Source organism: Oncorhynchus tshawytscha, linkage group LG23 (genome assembly GCF_018296145.1).
Source record: "Oncorhynchus tshawytscha isolate Ot180627B linkage group LG23, Otsh_v2.0, whole genome shotgun sequence".
NCBI classification, from domain to species: domain Eukaryota; kingdom Metazoa; phylum Chordata; class Actinopteri; order Salmoniformes; family Salmonidae; genus Oncorhynchus; species Oncorhynchus tshawytscha.
The window spans coordinates 19936381-19955663 of record NC_056451.1 but is presented as its reverse complement, the minus strand read 5'-3'; the positions used below and the strand labels follow the sequence as shown (position 1 = coordinate 19955663).

Here is a 19283-nt window from a genome sequence, read left to right as displayed (position 1 = left end):
TGGGCTGTGTTATTAAATGATAAACATGCTATAGCGTAGTGGGCTGTGTTATTAAATGATAAACATGCTATAGCATAGTGGGCTGTGTTATTAAATGATAAACATGCTATAGCGTAGTGGGCTGTGTTATTAAATGATAAACATGCTATAGTGTAGTGGGCTGTGTTATTAAATGATAAACATGCTATAGTGTAGCAGGCTGTGTTATTAAATGATAAACATGCTATAGTGTAGTGGGCTGTGTTATTAAATGATAAACATGCTATAGCATAGTGGGCTGTGTTATTAAATGATAAACATGCTATAGCGTAGTGGGCTGTGTTATTAAATGATAAACATGCTATAGTGTAGTGGGCTGTGTTATTAAATGATAAACATGCTATAGTGTAGCAGGCTGTGTTATTAAATGATAAACATGCTATAGTGTAGTGGGCTGTGTTATTAAATGATAAACATGCTATAGCATAGTGGGCTGTGTTATGAAATGATAAACATGCTATAGCGTAGTGGGCTGTGTTATTAGATGATAAACATGCTATAGCATAGTGGGCTGTGTTATTAAATGATAAACATGCTATAGTGTAGCAGGCTGTGTTATTAAATGATAAACATGCTATAGTGTAGCAGGCTGTGTTATTAAATGATAAACATGCTATAGCGTAGTGGGCTGTGTTATTAAATGATAAACATGCTATAGTGTAGCAGGCTGTGTTATTAAATGATAAACATGCTATAGCCTGGTGGGCTGTGTTATTAAATGATAAACATGCTATAGCATAGTGGGCTGTGTTATTAAATGATAAACATGCTATAGCGTAGTGGGCTGTGTTATTAAATGATAAACATGCTATAGTGTAGCAGGCTGTGTTATTAAATGATAAACATGCTATAGTGTAGCAGGCGGTGTTATTAAATGATAAACATGCTATAGTGTAGCAGGCTGTGTTATTAAATGATAAACATGCTATAGTGTAGCAGGCTGTATTATTAAATGATAAACATGCTATAGTGTAGCAGGCTGTGTTATTAAATGATAAACATGCTATAGCATAGTGGGCTGTGTTATTAAATGATAAACATGCTATAGCGTAGTGGGCTGTGTTATTAAATGATAAACATGCTATAGTGTAGTGGACTGTGTTATTAAATGATAAACATGCTATAGTGTAGCAGGCTGTGTTATGAAATGATAAACATGCTATAGTGTAGTGGGCTGTGTTAATAAATTATAAACATGCTATAGTGTAGTGGACTGTGTTATTAAACAGCATAATAAATCTTATCTTAATGCAGGGTGCTATGATACTGGATGTTATTGCACGGGTCATGTCTCAGGGTTATGGAGAATGTACTGTGGGTGGGAGTATGGCTCAGTCTTTTGTCCTAACTGTCGAAATAGGCGAGAATAGTTGCAGAAATTGTGCTTGAGAAGTAGGTATATGTGTGTGTTGTACTATGTTGAGAGGAGGACATACCCATTGGGGTTCCCACGCCGTAGGCTTTGGAGTCGATGAGACCCCCTATCTGGGTAAGGTTGCAGTTGCGCTGGGTGACAAACTCGATGGTGGTGGACTCCATGAGGAAGGCGTAGTCCGAGGTGAGAACTCGGTGGATCCCTTCGTCAATATCCTTCACCATCACAGAGTGCCTCCGACTGCTCATAAACTCCCACATCTTGTCGTATGTGGAGATCTTGGTTTTCTACACAGCAAGGAAGAAACAGAGAGAATGATGACTGTTAGGATACGATTCAATAATGTCATAAAAGGAGTTGGAGGAGAGTCGGTCTTGATAGTTATATTCCTGGTGTGATTAATGTGTAAAACAGACATTTATACAGTAGTACCGATGCACACACATACTCTAAATCAATCAAAACAGAATGTCATTTGAGTTTTTTTTTCAAAGGCTAGATATATCATGGTGAATTCATAAATATTGGTCAGGATCATCTCCTATCAAAAGCTGTGCCTGTGAGGTTGAACAAATTGGAATGAGCTCAGAAGGAAAGTACATTTAATCAGTGCAGATATAAAAAAAATATTCTCATCAGTGTGTGATGCAGAAAAAGAGACCTTTCTCTAAAATATAGATTCTCCAATGACACCAAGGTTGGCAGAGAGACAAACACACAGACAAGCAGAGAGAGGTTAAATAGAACACTCATTTAAACACCAGGCATGTTTTCATTCCTAAGCCTGGAACACAATTTACATGCAATTACTTTTTAAATGTCATTATGAAAACATGTAATTTATTGTTGAGAGACTTTCTGGTGTTGCTTTTCTTCCTCATTTAATAATTATCTCGTACTGAGCAGACAGAGAGAGAGAGAGAGAGAGAGAGAGAGAGAGAGAGACAGAGACAGAGACAGAGAGAGAGAGAGAGAGAGAGAGAGAGACAGAGACAGAGAGAGAGACAGAGAGAGAGACAGAGACAGAGACAGAGAGAGAGACAGAGAGAGACAGAGACAGAGAGAGAGAGAGAGAGAGGGAGACATAGATAGTAAAACATGCTAATGACTGTAACCACCCTCACAAAATGGCAGTCTAAAGAATATCTAATAATTACAGCTTTACAGCAATTATGAACTATACAGCAAAAGTACATACTGAACACCTCAACAGAAAGTATTAATATGAACCTATTATGTGTAGGGATATAAGTCGTTAGTAGTAGTAGTAGTAGTAGTATTAGTAGTAGTACCAGTAGAATGATAATAGCATTAGGATTATCAATCAATTCCATTTCTGTAGTTAGTTAATATTGTGTATCAGTAAGAGCAGTAGTATTGTCAGCAGAGTACACTTTTTCCAGCTGTAAAGTCAGTGAAGACTCAGGTGTGTGTGATACTCTCCCAGGGCCCAGAGATTTGAAGGCATTTTTGAAGGCATTTGAAACCTAATTAAGTCACATCTTCCAAGGTCCCGCCCGCCATTATTGTGTGTAATGACTTTTTGTGGCTGGTCGATATTTTAGATCAACTGGGTGATTTGCGAAGTGCCTATCAGAATCTTTTGGAGTCACCCTTGACAAATCAGGCGATTGAGCATGCAAGCTACAGACTGCTGATAAGGCAGGGGCACTGGCTCTGAATACATGGACGGGGAGGCAGATAGCCACATAGTTAGCTAACACTAACTCACACAGGATAGTACAGAGGTGGGCTTCCCTCAGAACCACCGGTGACTACAAAAGACGTGCACTGATCACACAAAGCTAATGAGATATTTAGAAGAAGACTAACAGGTATCGAGATCATTGAAGTTTGACTGGGTCACAAATAGCTGTTAAATTGGAATTTATTAAATTAGAGAGCATTTGCAGAGCTTATACAGTATTTGAAAAGTTGGTATATTTATATTTGTGTGAAAGTAACTTAAGTAGATATGAACGACAGTTCGAATTACAAGAGTTTTTATAGAACTAAATAGTTTTAAAAATTGTTTTGGACTCTCCTCTTCTTTGCCTCTCCCCTCCTCAACCTATCTGTTTTTTAAATGAGGTTTTCATCTCTTCTTACTTGGCCTCTCTGTTTTCAGAATCACACATTCCTCTCGGTGGAGACGTGCGTTTCCATGTCTCGGCTGGGCGCCGGGGATGATTAGAACACTGCTCTGCCTAATCCTTTGATCATGCTGAAGTGGCTGAAGATTAGCACCGCTACAATCTAACGTTACTACGGGATCCAGATCTGTTCAAAAGCCTGTTATAATCATTCACTATGCTATGCACTCCCAAACAGAATCATCATCATTGTTCCCAGAAAAGCGTGTCTTTTTCCATCTCTCTCACACATAATACCTCCTTCTCTACCGTGAAATTCGAACTCAAGTGCTGAATGAATGAATGAATGGACCTCCACACCAGGTGGTGTCAGAGGAAGGCCCTATGGCACCTTTCTCTGTCAAAGACCCCAGTCATAGACTGTTCTCTCTACTACCGCATGGCAAGCGGTACCGGAACACCAAGTCTAGGACCAAAAGGCTTCTCAACAGCTTTTTTCTCAACAGCCATGAGACTCCTGAACAGGTAATCAAATGGCTACCCGGACTATTTGCATTGTCCCCTCCCAACCCCTCTTTTACGCTGCTGCTACTGTGTCTGTTTATCATATATGCATAGTCACTTTAACTATACATTCATGTACATACTACCTCAATTAGCCCGACCAACCAGTGCCCCCCGCACATTGGCTACACGGACTATCTGCATTGTGTCCCGCCACCCGCCACCCACCAACCGCCCAACCCCTCTTTTAGACAACTGCTACTCTCTGTTCATCATATATGCATAGTCATTTTAACCATACCTACATGTACATACTACCTCAATCAGCCCGACTAACCGGTGCCTGTATATAGCCTCGCTACTGTATATAGCCTCGCTACTGTTATTTTTCACTGTCTTTTTACTGTTGTTTTTTATTTCTTTACTTACCTATTGTTCACCTAATACCTATTTTTATTTTAAACTTAAATTGCACTGTTAGTTAGAGCCTGTAAGTACGAATTTAACCTTAAGGTCTACACCTGTTGTATTTGGCGCAAGTGAGAAATCAACTTTTATTTTATTTGAATGGCACACAGTCTTGTCTTAACTGCCACTGAATGATCAGAGTTGAGAAGGAGAGAACAGGCGGTGAAACCATGATCAATCATGATAATGCCGTGATGGGGATTGCCAATGAGGTATCTTACCATTGTTTGCGGACGACACTACAGTGGTAGGCTTGATTACCAACAATGACGAGACGGCCTACAGGGAGGAGGTGAGGGTCCTCGGAGTGTGGTGTCAGGAAAATAGGAAATTAACCTCACACTCAATGTCAACAAAACAAAGGAGATGATTGTGGACTTCAGGAAACAGCAGAGGGAGCACCCCCCCCTATCCACATCGATGGGACAGTAGTGGAGAGGGTAGTAAGTTTTAAGTTCCTCGGCGTACACATCACGGACAAACTGATTTGGTCCACCCACACAGACAGCGTCGGGAAGAAGGCGCAGGAGATACAAATACATTTGATTTGATTTGATTAGATTAGTGCTTGAGTGAATAATTATTGCTAAAGTGAGTTGAATATGGGTTTTGATTGAGATGTGTGATTTTGCAGTTCATATGCTGTTGGCTACACTGATCTGGTTCAGATCAGAGTTGTCTGGGGGATTCTGTTGCCTATAGTAACACAAGAGGGAAAAGAAACGGCTGGCATACTCTTCTCTTTGTTTTGGAGAATGCCAGGGTAAAGAAAAGACTCAGAGAACTAAGTTCCAAACTAAACACGAACTTCCCATTTGTTAATGAAAAGTTAACTTCCGTTCCACAGAAAACCTTGCTACACCTAATCTAACAGTTATATAATATAAAACATTGGAACATACCTACAGATAAACAGCTAATTGCTCTCAGTTAGGAGTCGTCTTGGTCGACAAGGTATAAAACCTATCAATCCTGGAGTAGAACACAAGAACTATGAGGCCCCAATTGCTGGCCAACATCTGAGTCATCGCAACAACAATTCAAACCCAAAGTGGGTATTGGTGGACCTTAGGGACTGAGAAAACACAACCACAAATTATCGTAATTATCCCAATACTCTAACATGAAACACAACAATTACAGGATTGAAAAACACTCCATAGGAAAATATAGTACAAAACTCTGACCTTTTGTACAAATCAACAAAAAAAACACTCCGTAGGAAAATATAGTACAAAACTCTGACCTTTTGTACAAATCAACAAAAAACTAAATTAGATCTGTAAAGAAAAACAGGCATTGAGAACAGCAGAGTGGCAAGTGTGATCAAAGTAACGTTTCAATCCTGTTCAAAAACACAAAAACAAGTACATTCACCCCTTTACTTGACACCCAGCATCATGACACGGTCATAACCATGTCATAATGTGTCATAACAGCTGACATAGCTTGTCATAACCTGCCATAATAACAATATCATGACACATATATATAGACCTGTATATTGTGTTATTTTATGGCTGGTTATGACACCTACATAAGAGCCTAAACCCACAAAACCTACCACACAAAGCAAAACATTCCATTACACCAAAACCTACAAGTCAACAGTATGTTTATGTTATATAACGTTTTCTGAAATTGATCATAGTAGTTCAATTATCATTGTAATTTGCACACACATTGATGTCAGACATGCACCTACCCGTAATTATATAATTCAGAGAATAACTTTTCTGAACTTTCCTGAACTTCCCCCCACACCCCCACGCCCCCCTTTCCATCTCTGACTTTGCTGATAACTACTATGTCTGTAATATGTGGTTGTCCCACCAAGCTATCTTAAGAATGAATGCACTAACTAAAAGTCGCTCTGGATAAGAGCATCTGCTAAATTACTAAAATGTAAAATGTACCCCAAATGTCTGTTGCTGATGACTCGGATGAATGCAGGAGCAGATTTTAAGAGCAGGACAAGACACCTTTTTGACTGATGACATAAGGGCAGGCATGTACGTGATAGGCCTATCTGGTTTATATGATTATGATGCTTCTTGACTTAAAGTCATAAAGTGTATTGTCTTAGTCCAAGTAAAGTGACACAGGATGGTCATAATGCTTTATGACAATGTTTTTTCTAAGTTATTTAAACTATGATGGAAAACAAACATGATTGTAAAGAACATTAGAACAACAACAAAGGATTTAGGAGACAACTGTTCAAACACTGTTTTTATTGCACGTGTACGTACAGTATGTGCCATCGCAGGCTCGTAGCCCCACTACAATTTTACCTTCATTTAACTTGGCAAGTCAGTTAAGAACAAATTCTTATTTTCAATGATGGCCTAGGAACAGTGGGTTAACTGCCTGTTCAGGGGCAGAACATCAGACTTGTACCTTGTCAGCTCGGGGATTTGAACTTGCAAACCTTTCAGGTTACAAGTCCAACGCTCTAACCACTAGGCTACCCTGCCGCCCCAAATGAGCTCTCTGAATCGATTTGAATGTGTCCAACGCCCTCATTAGATGAAGTGGAAGTTAATACCTCCATGGAAGCCCTTCCTCTTATAAATCTATTATTTCTACATTGTGATGCTAATAGCTGTCAGCCCTGATCCACAAGCGCAATACAGAGAGTACCAAGTCATAACCTCTAATCAGCCAAGCACCTTCAGGTCCCTCTCACCAGAGGCGTCATGCCCATAGATTTGCCCTGTTTATTTATTTTTTAGATGCTAAATTAATTACTAAACAAACATTTTTAAGCCTACCTTTTGTCAGTGGTATATTTTGCGGAGGGGGCACACTGACTGGACTTGGCAAAGAGTACCCCCCTCCTATTCTCCCTAGTAAATGGTTCCTTCCAAGGTGCACCACTGAGCAAAGACATGCTAGGCAGGGCGCTAAATACACTAGTGCTTGCAGACAGTATCGTCAGTGGAAGAGGAGAGACAGTTTCAAGTGACAGACACAGCGTCTCATTTGATTTTAGCTGCCTGTGATGGGCAGGACTCGCAGGATGTATGTTTGTAAATTAATTTGATTTTGATCAAGCTATGTAGCATATTGATTCCTTATTGATTAATAAATAAAACTGAAATGTTGTTTCTCTGTAATACTAGCCACCTAGCTTTTTATGAAATTGGCTTTAGCTAGCCAGCTAGATAGGTTCCCGATCTCCCAACCTCAAAACCAGCTAACAAGCCATTTCAGGCACTTAATCAAGTTAGAGTCACTTGTTTACCTAACTTAGCTGGGATGCCTGCTGGCATGGTTGCTAGACTTTAGAAAAGTCTAAATTGCTTTAATTCTTAAAGAATCAATGTGCATCATTCATTAAAATGACAATTGAACAGGTAAAGAGGTATGCTTTAACCTATGCAGAAAAATAGACTTAGACATATCCTTTGGTATAATGATTATGGCTCTAGACTGCAGGAAAAAGTTATTTTCCAACCATTTTCACTCAACCAGGTGAAAGCTGCGTACCACCCCCCTCCATTCTCACGTACTTTATGCCTTCTCTAAAATAAAGGGTACATGGCGCCCCTGCCTCTCACCTCAGACCCACTCAAGGCTTTCCAGGGGAGGAAATGTGAGTCACTGCCTGCTTGGCCACAGTCTAATCCTGAATCATGTAACTTGGTAAATAATAACAATTAAGGATCATTTGTCTCTTGGCTTTATGAGGTAATGTTGCTCTCTTCAGTGTGCTATTTTTCAGCAGTGAACTTGATGTTAACTGTTTTATATAGGTAGTGTACTGCAAAGCAGGAAGTGAATACTTGTGTGAGTATAAATGTGCGAGTATAAATATGCGTGTGCACGCTTGTGTGTGTGCGTGTGCGTGTGTATGTGTGTGGATATGTCCGCATGTGTGTGTATGTGCACACGTGTGCCTGCGTGTGTGTGCTCATGGCTGTGTGTGTGTCTGCGTGTGTCTGCGTGTGTGTGTGTGTGTGTGTGTGTGTGTGTGTGGATATGTCCGCATGTGCATGTGTGTGTATGTGCACACGTGTGCCTGCGTGAGTGTGTCTGCGTGTGTGTGTGTGTGTGTGTGTGTGTGGATATGTGTGTGCTCATGGCTGTGTGTGTGTCTGCGTGTGTCTGCGTGTGTGTGTGTGTGTGTGTGTGTGTGTGTGTGTGGATATGTCCGCATGTGCATGTGTGTGTATGTGCACACGTGTGCCTGCTGCATGGCTGTGTGTGTGTGCTCATGGCTGTGTGTGTGTCTGCGTGTGTCGTGCGTGTGTGTGTGTGTGTGTGTGTGTGTGTGTGTGTGTGTATGTGTGTGTGTGTGTGTGTGGATATGTCCGCATGTGCATGTGTGTGTATGTGCACACGTGTGCCTGCGTGTGTGTGCTCATGGCTGTGTGTGTGTCTGCGTGTGTCTGCGTGTGTCTGTGTGTGTGTGTGTGTGTGTGTGTGTGTGTGTGTGTGTGTGTGTGTGTCTGCGTGTGTCTGCGTGCGTGTGTGTGTGTGTGTGTGTGTGTGTGTGTGTGTGTGTGTGTGTGTGTGTGTGTGTGCACGTCTGTGTGTAAATGTTCTTGTTTTACACATGGCCTTGAGAGAGAGGCCTTTCTCGGGGAGGTTGAGTGATGGCGTCGTAAGAAGCAAATGGATGGACTGAGATCCCTGGGGTCCCCTTCCCACCACAGACCACCAGCATACTCTCTATTGTTAGGCTTGTCAACACGTATTGCTCTGCTAAGTGTTTTGCATATTTTTCAAAGAGCCTGTAATCAAAGGCATGGAGAAAGAGGAAGAAAACAGTTCTGTCACCACAAACAACACTTATTATCTGCGTAGATGACTTTTGACAGATATTTTTTTACGATACATTGTTGACACTGAACGGTAGAGCACATAAAGACAAAACACAGGAACAATTCCCAAGTCCAGGAAACACGTTCTCCAGCTGCAAAGGAAAGGGGATTGTGGTAGTAATGTAATACAGGTTTATGATATCATGTTATATTGGTTTATGTTCTAAGATTAAAGATACATCAATCACGAAAACATATAGCACTGCAAAACGACAACGCACATTACAAATTGCATTTCCTTTTTTTCAGAAATGAAAACTTACATGGAATCTTAATGAAGTAGAACTATTCCGCTTTAAGAGCTTCTACTTTAATCTGATCAATTAGTGTCTTGATTGAATCAGATGCCTATCTCCTGTTTCACCAACTAACTGATCCAGAGGGATCACTGTCTATACAATAGGAGAGCATTGTCAGGATGACTGTCTATACAATAGGAGAGCATTGCCAGGATCACTGTCTATACAATAGGAGAGCATTGCCAGGATCAATGTCTATACAATAGGAGAGCATTGTCAGGATGGCTGTCTATACAATAGGAGAGCATTGTCAGGATGACTGTCTATACAATAGGAGAGCATTGTCAGGATGACTGTCTATACAATAGGAGAGCATTGTCAGGATCACTGTCTATACAATAGGAGAGCATTGTCAGGATGACTGTCTATACAATAGGAGAGCATTGTCAGGAGGACTGTCTATACAATAGGAGAGCATTGTCAGGATCACTGTCTATACAATAGGAGAGCATTGTCAGGATGACTGTCTATACAATAGGAGAGCATTGTCAGGATGACTGTCTATACAATAGGAGAGCATTGTCAGGATCACTGTCTATACAATAGGAGAGCATTGTCAGGATCACTGTCTATACAATAGGAGAGCATTGTCAGGATGACTGTCTATACTATAGGAGAGCATTGTCAGTATGACTGTCTATACTATAGGAGAGCATGATCAGGAGGACTGCCTATACAATAGGAGAGCATGATCAGGATCACTGTCTATACAATAGGAGCATGGTCAGGATCACTGTCTATTAGAGGTCGACCGAATATGATTTTTCAACGCCAATACCGATTATTGGAGGACCAAAAAAAGCAGATACCGATTAATCGGCCAATTTTTTAAAAATGTATTTGTAATAATGACAATTACAACAATACTGAATGAACACTTATTTTAACTTAATATAATACATCAATAAAATCAATTTAGCCTCAAGTAGATAATGAAACATGTTCAAGTTGGTTTAAATAATGCAATAACAAAGTGTTGGAGAAGAAAGTAAAAGTACAATATGTGCCATGTAAGAAAGCTAACGTTTAAGTTCCTTGCTCAAAACATGAGAACATATGAAAGATTGTTCCTTTTAACATGAGTCTTCAATATTCCCAGGTAAGAAGTTTTAGGTTGAAGTTATTATAGGAATTATAAGACTATTTCTCTCTATACCATTTGTATTTCATTAACCTTTGACTATTGGATGTTCGTATAGGCACTTTAGTATTGCCAGTGTAACAGTATAGCTTCCGTCCCTCTACTCGCTCCTACCTGGGCTCGAACCAGGAACACAACGACAACAGCCACCCTCGAAGCAGCGTTTTACCCATCGCTCCACAAAAGCCTTGCAGAGCAAGGGGAACAACCACTCCAAGTCTCAGAGCGAGTGACGTTTGAAACGCTATTAGCACGCACCCTGCTAACTAGTTAGCCATTTCACATCGGTTACACCAGCCTAATCTCGGGTGTTGATAGGCTTGAAGTCATAAACAGCTGCTGGCAATCGCACAAAAGTGTTTGAATGAATGCTTACGAGCCTGCTGCTGCCTACCATTGCTCAGTCAGACTGCTCTATCAAATCATAGACTTAGTTATAACATGATAACACACAGAAATACATTAATATTATATATATTAGGTCATTAATATGGTCGAATCCGGAAACTATCATCTCAAACAAGACGTTTATTTTTTCAGTGAACCGTTCCGTATTTTATCTAAAGGGTGGCATCCATCAGTCTAAATATTCCTGTTACATTGCGCAACCTTCAATGTTATGTCATAATTACGTAAAGTTCTGGCAAATTAGGCGGCCCAAACTGTTGCATATACACGGACTCTGCGTGCAATGAACGCAAAAGAAGTAACACAATTTCACCTGGTTAATATTGCCTGCTTACCTGGATATCTTTTAGCTAAATATGCAGGTTTAAAAATATATACTTCTGTGTATTGATTTTAAGAAAGGCATTGATGTTCATGGTTAGGTACACTGGAGCAACGATACGCACCGCATTGATTATATGCAACGCAGGACATGCTAGATAAACTAATAATATCATCAACCATGTGTAGTTAACTAGTGATTATGATTTTGTTTTTTATAAGATAAGTTTAATGCTAGCTAGCAACTTACTTTGGCTTACTGAATTTGCGTAACAGGCAGGCTCCTCGTGGAGTGCAATGAGAGGCAGGTGGTTAGAGCGTTGGCCTAGTTAACTAAGGTTGCAAGATTGAATTTCCCCGAGCTGACAAGGTAAAAATCTGTCATTCTACCCCTGAATGAGGCAGTTAACCCACCGTTCCTAGGCTGTCATTGAAAATAAGAATGTTTTCTTAACTGACTTGCCTAGTTAAATAAAGATTAAATAAAGGTGCAAAATTTTTTTTTTTAAAGTTGGCCATTCCGATTAATCGGTCGACCTCTAGTCTGTACTATAGGAGAGCACGGTGAGGATCACTGTCTGTACTATAGGAGAGCATGGTCAGCATCACTGTCTATACTATAGGAGAGCGTGTTGAGGATCACTGTCTATACTATAGGAGAGCATGGTGAGGATCACTGTCTATACTATAGCAGAGCATGGTGAGAATCAAATCAAATCAAATTTTATTCGTCACATACACATGGTTAGCAGATGTTGATGCGAGTGTAGCGAAATGCTTGTGCTTCTAGTTCCGACAATGCACTAATAACGAACAAGTAATCTAACTAACAATTCCAAAAAACTACTCTTATACACAGTGTAAGGGGATAAAGAATATGTACATAAGGATATATGAATGAGTGATGGTACAGAGCAGCATAGGCAAGATACAGTAGATGATATCGAGTACAGTATATACATATGAGATGAGTATGTAAACCAAGTGGCATAGTTAAAGTGGCTAGTGATACATGTATTACATAAGGATGCAGTCGATGATATAGAGTACAGTATCTACGTATGCATATGAGATGAATAATGTAGGGTAAGTAACATTATATAAGGTAGCATTGTTTAAAGTGGCTAGTGATATATTTACATCATTTCCCATCAATTCCCATTATTAAAGTGGCTGGAGTAGAGTCAGTGTCATTGACAGTGTGTTGGCAGTAGCCACTCAATGTTAGTGGTGGCTGTTTAACAGTCTGATGGCCTTGAGATCGAAGCTGTTTTTCAGTCTCTCGGTCCCAGCTTTGATGTACCTGTACTGACCTCGCCTTCTGGATGACAGCGGGGTGAACAGGCAGTGGCTCGGGTGGTTGATGTCCTTGATGATCTTTATGGCCTTCCTGTAGCATCGGGTGGTGTAGGTGTCCTGGAGGGCAGGTAGTTTGCCCCCGGTGATGCGTTGTGCAGACCTCACTACCCTCTGGAGAGCCTTACGGTTGAGGGCGGTGCAGTTGCCATACCAGGCGGTGATACAGCCCGCCAGGATGCTCTCGATTGTGCATCTGTAGAAGTTTGTGTGCTTTTGGTGACAAGCCGAATTTCTTCAGCCTCCTGAGGTTGAAGAGGCGCTGCTGCGCCTTCCTCACGATGCTGTCTGTGTGAGTGGGCCAATTCAGTTTGTCTGTGATGTGTATGCCGAGGAACTTAAAACTTGCTACCCTCTCCACTACTGTTCCATCGATGTGGATGGGGGGGTGTTCCCTCTGCTGTTTCCTGAAGTCCACAATCATCTCCTTAGTTTTGTTGACGTTGAGTGTGAGGTTATTTTCCTGACACTACACTCCGAGGGCCCTCACCTCCTCCCTGTAGGCCGTCTCGTCGTTGTTGGTAATCAAGCCTACCACTGTTGTGTCGTCCGCAAACTTGATGATTGAGTTGGAGGCGTGCGTGGCCACGCAGTCGTGGGTGAACAGGGAGTACAGGAGAGGGCTCAGAACGCACCCTTGTGGGGCCCCAGTGTTGAGGATCAGCGGGGAGGAGATGTTGTTGCCTACCCTCACCACCTGGGGGCGGCCCGTCAGGAAGTCCAGTACCCAGTTGCACAGGGCGGGGTCGAGACCCAGGGTCTCGAGCTTGATGACGAGCTTGGAGGGTACTATGGTGTTGAATGCCGAGCTGTAGTCGATGAACAGCATTCTCACATAGGTATTCCTCTTGTCCAGATGGGTTAGGGCAGTGTGCAGTGTGGTTGAGATTGCATCGTCTGTGGACCTATTTGGGCGGTAAGCAAGTTGGAGTGGGTCTAGGGTGTCAGGTAGGGTGGAGGTGATATGGTCCTTGACTAGTCTCTCAAAGCACTTCATGATGACGGATGTGAGTGCTACGGGGCGGTAGTCGTTTAGCTCAGTTACCTTAGCTTTCTTGGGAACAGGAACAATGGTGGCCCTCTTGAAGCATGTGGGAACAGCAGACTGGTATAGGGATTGATTGAATATGTCCGTAAACACACCGGCCAGCTGGTCTGCTCATGCTCTGAGGGCGCGGCTGGGGATGCCGTCTGGGCCTGCAGCCTTGCGAGGGTTAACACGTTTAAATGTCTTACTCACTTCGGCTGCAGTGAAGGAGAGTCTGCATGTTTTCGTTGCAGGCCGTGTCAGTGGCACTGTATTGTCCTCAAAGCGGGCAAAAAAGTTATTTAGTCTGCCTGGGAGCAAGACATCCTGTTCCGTGACTGGGCTGGGTTTCTTCCTGTAGTCCGTGATTGACTGTAGACCCTGCCACATGCCTCTTGTGTCTGAGCCGTTGAATTGAGATTCTACTTTGTCTCTGTACTGGCGCTTAGCTTGTTTGATAGCCTTGCGGAGGGAATAGCTGCACTGTTTGTATTCAGTCATGTTACCAGACACCTTGCCCTGATTAAAAGCAGTGGTTCGCGCCTTCAGTTTCACACGAATGCTGCCATCAATCCACGGTTTCTGGTTAGGGAATGTTTTAATCGTTGCTATGGGAACGACATCTTCAACGCACGTTCTAATGAACTCGCACACCGAATCAGCGTATTCGTCAATGTTGTTGTCTGACGCAATACGAAACATCTCCCAGTCCACGTGATGGAAGCAGTCTTGGAGTGTGGAGTCAGCTTGGTCGGACCAGCGTTGGACAGACCTCAGCGTGGGAGCCTCTTGTTTTAGTTTCTGTCTGTAGGCAGGGATCAACAAAATGGAGTCGTGGTCAGCTTTTCCGAAAGGGGGGCGGGGCAGGGCCTTATATGCATTGCGGAAGTTAGAGTAACAATGATCCAGGGTCTTTCCACCCCTGGTTGCGCAACCGATATGCTGATAAAATTTAGGGAGTCTTGTTTTCAGATTAGCCTTGTTAAAATCCCCAGCTACAATGAATGCTGCCTCCGGATAAATCGTTTCCAGTTTGCAGAGAGTTAAATAAAGTTCGTTCAGAGCCATCGATGTGTCTGCTTGGGGGGGGATATATACGGCTGTGATTATAATCGAAGAGAATTCTCTTGGTAGATAATGCGGTCTACATTTGATTGTGAGGAATTCTAAATCAGGTGAACAGAAGGATTTGAGTTCCTGTATGTTTCTTTCATCACACCATGTCACGTTAGTCATAAGGCATACGCCCCGCCCCTCTTCTTACCAGAAAGATGTTTGTTTCTGTCGGCGCGATGCGTGGAGAAACCCGCTGGCTGCACCGCTTCGGATAGCGTCTCTCCAGTTAGCCATGTTTCCGTGAAGCAGAGAACGTTAGTCTCTGATGTCCCTCTGGAATGCTACCCTTGCTCGGATTTCATCAACCTTGTTGTCAAGAGACTGGACATTGGCAAGAAGTGTGCCCGTCTCCGGAGTCTGACCAGAAGACCGCTTCGTTTCTCTCTTTTTCTGAGTCGTTTTTTTGGGTCGCTGCATGTAATCCACTCCGTTGCACTGGTTGTAAGGCAGAACACAGGATCCGCATCGCGAAAAACATATTCTTGGTCGTACTGATGGTGAGTTGACGCTGATCTTATATTCAGTAGTTCTTCTCGGCTGTATGTAATGAAACCTAAGATGACCTGGGGTACTAGTGTAAGAAATAACACGTAAAAAAAGTAAAAACTGCATAGTTTCCTAGGAATGCGAAGCGGCCATCTCTGTCGGCGCCGGAAGTATGTAGTCTATACTATAGGAGAGCATTGTGAGGATCACTGTCTACACTATAGGAAAGCATGGTCAGCATCAATGTCTATACTATAGCAGAGCATGGTGAGGATCACTGCCTGTACTATAGGAAAGCATGGTGAGGATCACTGTCTATACTATAGCAGAGCATGGTGTGGATCAGTGTCTATACAATAGGAGAGCGTGGTGAGGATCACTGTCTATACTATAGGAGAGAATGGTGAGGATCACTGTCTATACTATAGGAGAGCATTGTGAGGATCACTGTCTATACTATAGAAGAGGATCGATGTCTATACTATAGGAGAGCTTGGTGAGGATCACTATCTATGCTATAGTAGAGGATGGTGGGGATCACTGTCTATACTATAGGAGAGCATGGTGGGGATCACTGTCTACACTATAGGAGAGCATGGTGAGGATCACTGTCGTTTCTATAGGAGAGCATGGTGAGGATCACTGTACATACTGTAGTAGAGGATGGTGAGAATCAGTCTATGCTATAGGAGAGCATGGTGAGGATCACTGTCGTTTCTATAGGAGAGCACGGTGAGGATCAATATCTACACTGTAGTAGACGATAGTGAGAATCAGTCTATACTATAGGAGAGCATTGTGAGGATCACTGTCTATACTATAGGAGAGCATGGTGAGGATCACTGTCTATACTATAGTAGACGATAGTGAGAATCAGTCTATACTATAGTAGAGCATGGTGAGGATCACTGTCTATACTATAGTAGAGCATGGTGAGGATCACTGTCTATACTATAGGAGAGCATGGTGAGGATCACTGTCTATACTATAGGAGAGCATGGTGAGGATCACTGTCTATACTATAGGAGAGCATGGTGAGGATCACTGTCTATACTATAGGAGAGCATGGTGAGGATCACTGTCTATACTATAGGAGAGCATGGTGAGGATCACTGTCTATACTATAGGAGAGCATGGTGAGGATCACTATCTATACTATAGGAGAGCATGGTGAGGATCACTATCTATACTATAGGAGAGCTTGGGGAGGATCACTATCTATACTATAGGAGAGCACGGTGTGGATCACTGTCTATACTATAGGAGAGCATTGTGAGGATCACTATCTATACCATAGTAGAGCATGGTGAGGACCACTGTCTATACTACAGGAGAGCATTGTGAGGATCACTATCTACACTATATGAGAGCATGGTGGGGATCACTGTCTACACTATAGGAGAGCATGGTGAGAATCAGTCTATGCTATAGGAGAGCATGGTGAGGATCACTGTCGTTTCTATAGGAGAGCATGGTGAGGATCACTGTCGTTTCTATAGGAGAGCATTGTGAGGATCACTGTCTATACTATAGGACAGCATGGTCAGGATCACCGTCTATACTATAGGAGAGCATTGTGAGGATCACTGTCTATACTATAGGATAGCTTGATCAGAACGACTGTCTGTAGAGCAGGATAGCTTGGTCAGAACGACTGTCTATACTGTAGAATAGCTTGATCAGAATGACTGTCTATTGTGTAGGATAGCTTGATCAGGACCATAGTCTGTACATGAGGATAGCTTGATCAGAACGGCTGTCGGTAGTGTGGAATCGCTTTGTCAAAACCACAGTCGGTACTGGAGGATAACTCGGTCAGGATCGCTGACTGTACTGGAGGATTGCTTGGTCAGGATCGCTGTCTGTACTGGAGGATAGCTTGGTCAGGATCGCTGTCTGTACCGGAGGATTGCTTGGTTAGGATCGCTGTCTGTACCGGAGGATAGCTCAGGTCAGGATCGCTGTCTGTACCGGAGGATAGCTCAGTTCAGTACTGCCTGTATTGTAGGATAGCTTAGTTCAGTACTGCCTGTATTGTAGGATAGCTTAGTTCAGTACTGCCTGTATTGTAGGATAGCTTAGTTCAGTACTGCCTGTATTGTAGGATAGCTTAGTTCAGTACTGCCTGTATTGTAGGATAGCTTGGTTCAGTTCTGTCTGTATTGTAGGATAGCTTGGTTCAGTACTGCCTGTATTGCAGGATAGCTTAGTTCAGTACAGTCTGTACTGTAGAATAGCTTGGTTCAAAACTGGTGACTCATCAGTACCAATAAACTCACTGCTGATTACTGGAGAGTCCTCAAGGGCTCAGCGACAATCGTCCTCAAAAAAATGATATTTTTTATGAAAGAGAAAGAAAGTGGAAATAAAGAAGACAAAATAGAGGGAGAGAGAGAGCAAGGGAAGGAGAGAGAGAGCAAGGGAAAGAGAGAGAGAGCAAGGGAAGGAGAGAGAGAGCAAGGGAAGGAGAGAGAGAGAGAGCAAGGGAAGGAGAGAGAGAGCAAGGGAAGGAGAGAGAGAGGGAAGGAGAGCGAGAGAGAGCAAGGGAAGGAGAGCGAGAGAGAGCAAGGGAAGGAGAGCGAGAGAGAGCAAGGGAAGGAGAGCGAGAGAGAGCAAGGGAAGGAGAGCGAGAGAGAGCAAGGGAAGGAGAGCGAGAGAGAGCAAGGGAAGGAGAGCGAGAGAGAGCAAGGGAAGGAGAGCGAGAGAGAGCAAGGGAAGGAGAGCGAGAGAGAGCAAGGGAAGGAGAGCGAGAGAGAGCAAGGGAAGGAGAGCGAGAGAGAGCAAGGGAAGGAGAGCGAGAGAGAGCAAGGGAAGGAGAGCGAGAGAGAGCAAGGGAAGGAGAGAGAGAGCAAGGGAAGGAGAGAGAGAGCAAGGGAAGGAGAGAGAGAGAGCAAGGGAAGGGAAGAGAGAGAGAGAGAGAGCAAGGGAAGGAGAGGAGAGAGAGAGAGAGCAAGGGAAGGAGAGCGAGAGAGAGAGAGAGCAAGGGAAGGAGAGCGAGAGAGAGAGAGAGCAAGGGAAGGAGAGCGAGAGAGAGAGAGAGAGAGAGAGCAAGGGAAGGAGAGCGAGAGAGAGAGAGCAAGGGAAGGAGAGAGAGAGCAAGGGAAGGAGAGCGAGAGAGAGAGAGAAGGGAGAGAGAGAGCAAGGGAAGGAGAGAGAGAGAGAGCAAGGGGAAGAAGGAGAGAGAGAGAGAGCAAGGGAAAGGAGAGAGAGAGAGAGCAAGGGAAGGAAGGAGAGGAGAGAGGAGAGAGAGAGAGAGGGAAGGAGAAGAGAGAGCAAGGGAAGGAGAGAGAGAGAGAGAGCAAGGGAAGGAGAGAGAGAGAGAGAGAGAGCAAGGGAAGGAGAGAGAGAGAGAGCAAGGGAAGGAGAGAGAGAGAGAGCAAGGGAAGGAGAGCGAGAGAGAGCAAGGGAAGGAGAGAGAGAGAGAGAGCAAGGGAAGGAGAGCGAGAGAGAGAGAGAGCAAGGGAAGAGAGAGAGAGAGAGAGAGCAAGGGAAGGAGAGAGAGAGAGAGAGAGAGAGAGAGAGCAGAGAGAGAGAGAGAGAGAGAGAGAGAGCAAGGGAAGGGAAGGAGAGAGAGAGAGAGCAAGGGAAGAGAGAGAGAGAGAGAGAGCAAGGGAAGAGAGAGAGAGAGAGAGAGAGCAAGGGGGAAGAGAGAGAGAGAGAGAGCAAGGGAAGGAGAGAGAGAGAGAGCAAGGGAAGAGAGAGAGAGAGAGAGCAAGGGAAGGAGAGAGAGAGCAAGAGGAGAGAGAGAGAGAGAGAGCAAGGGAAGGAGAGAGAGAGAGAGAGAGAGAGGAAGGAGAGGGAAGGAGAGAGAGAGAGAGAGC

General features: G+C 43.3%; 1 protein-coding gene across 3 annotated transcripts in view; it reads right to left on the bottom strand.

Moving 5' to 3' along the window:
* LOC112222782 (glutamate receptor ionotropic, kainate 2-like) overlaps window positions 1–19283 on the bottom strand; it is a 246155-nt gene that overhangs the window by 20384 nt on the left and 206488 nt on the right. For all 3 annotated transcript variants that reach the window (XM_042304836.1, XM_042304834.1, XM_042304835.1), the window contains one exon: window positions 1476–1701. In XM_042304836.1, coding sequence (XP_042160770.1) covers window positions 1476–1701 — 226 coding nt within the window. The remainder of the gene's footprint in view (window positions 1–1475; window positions 1702–19283) is intronic.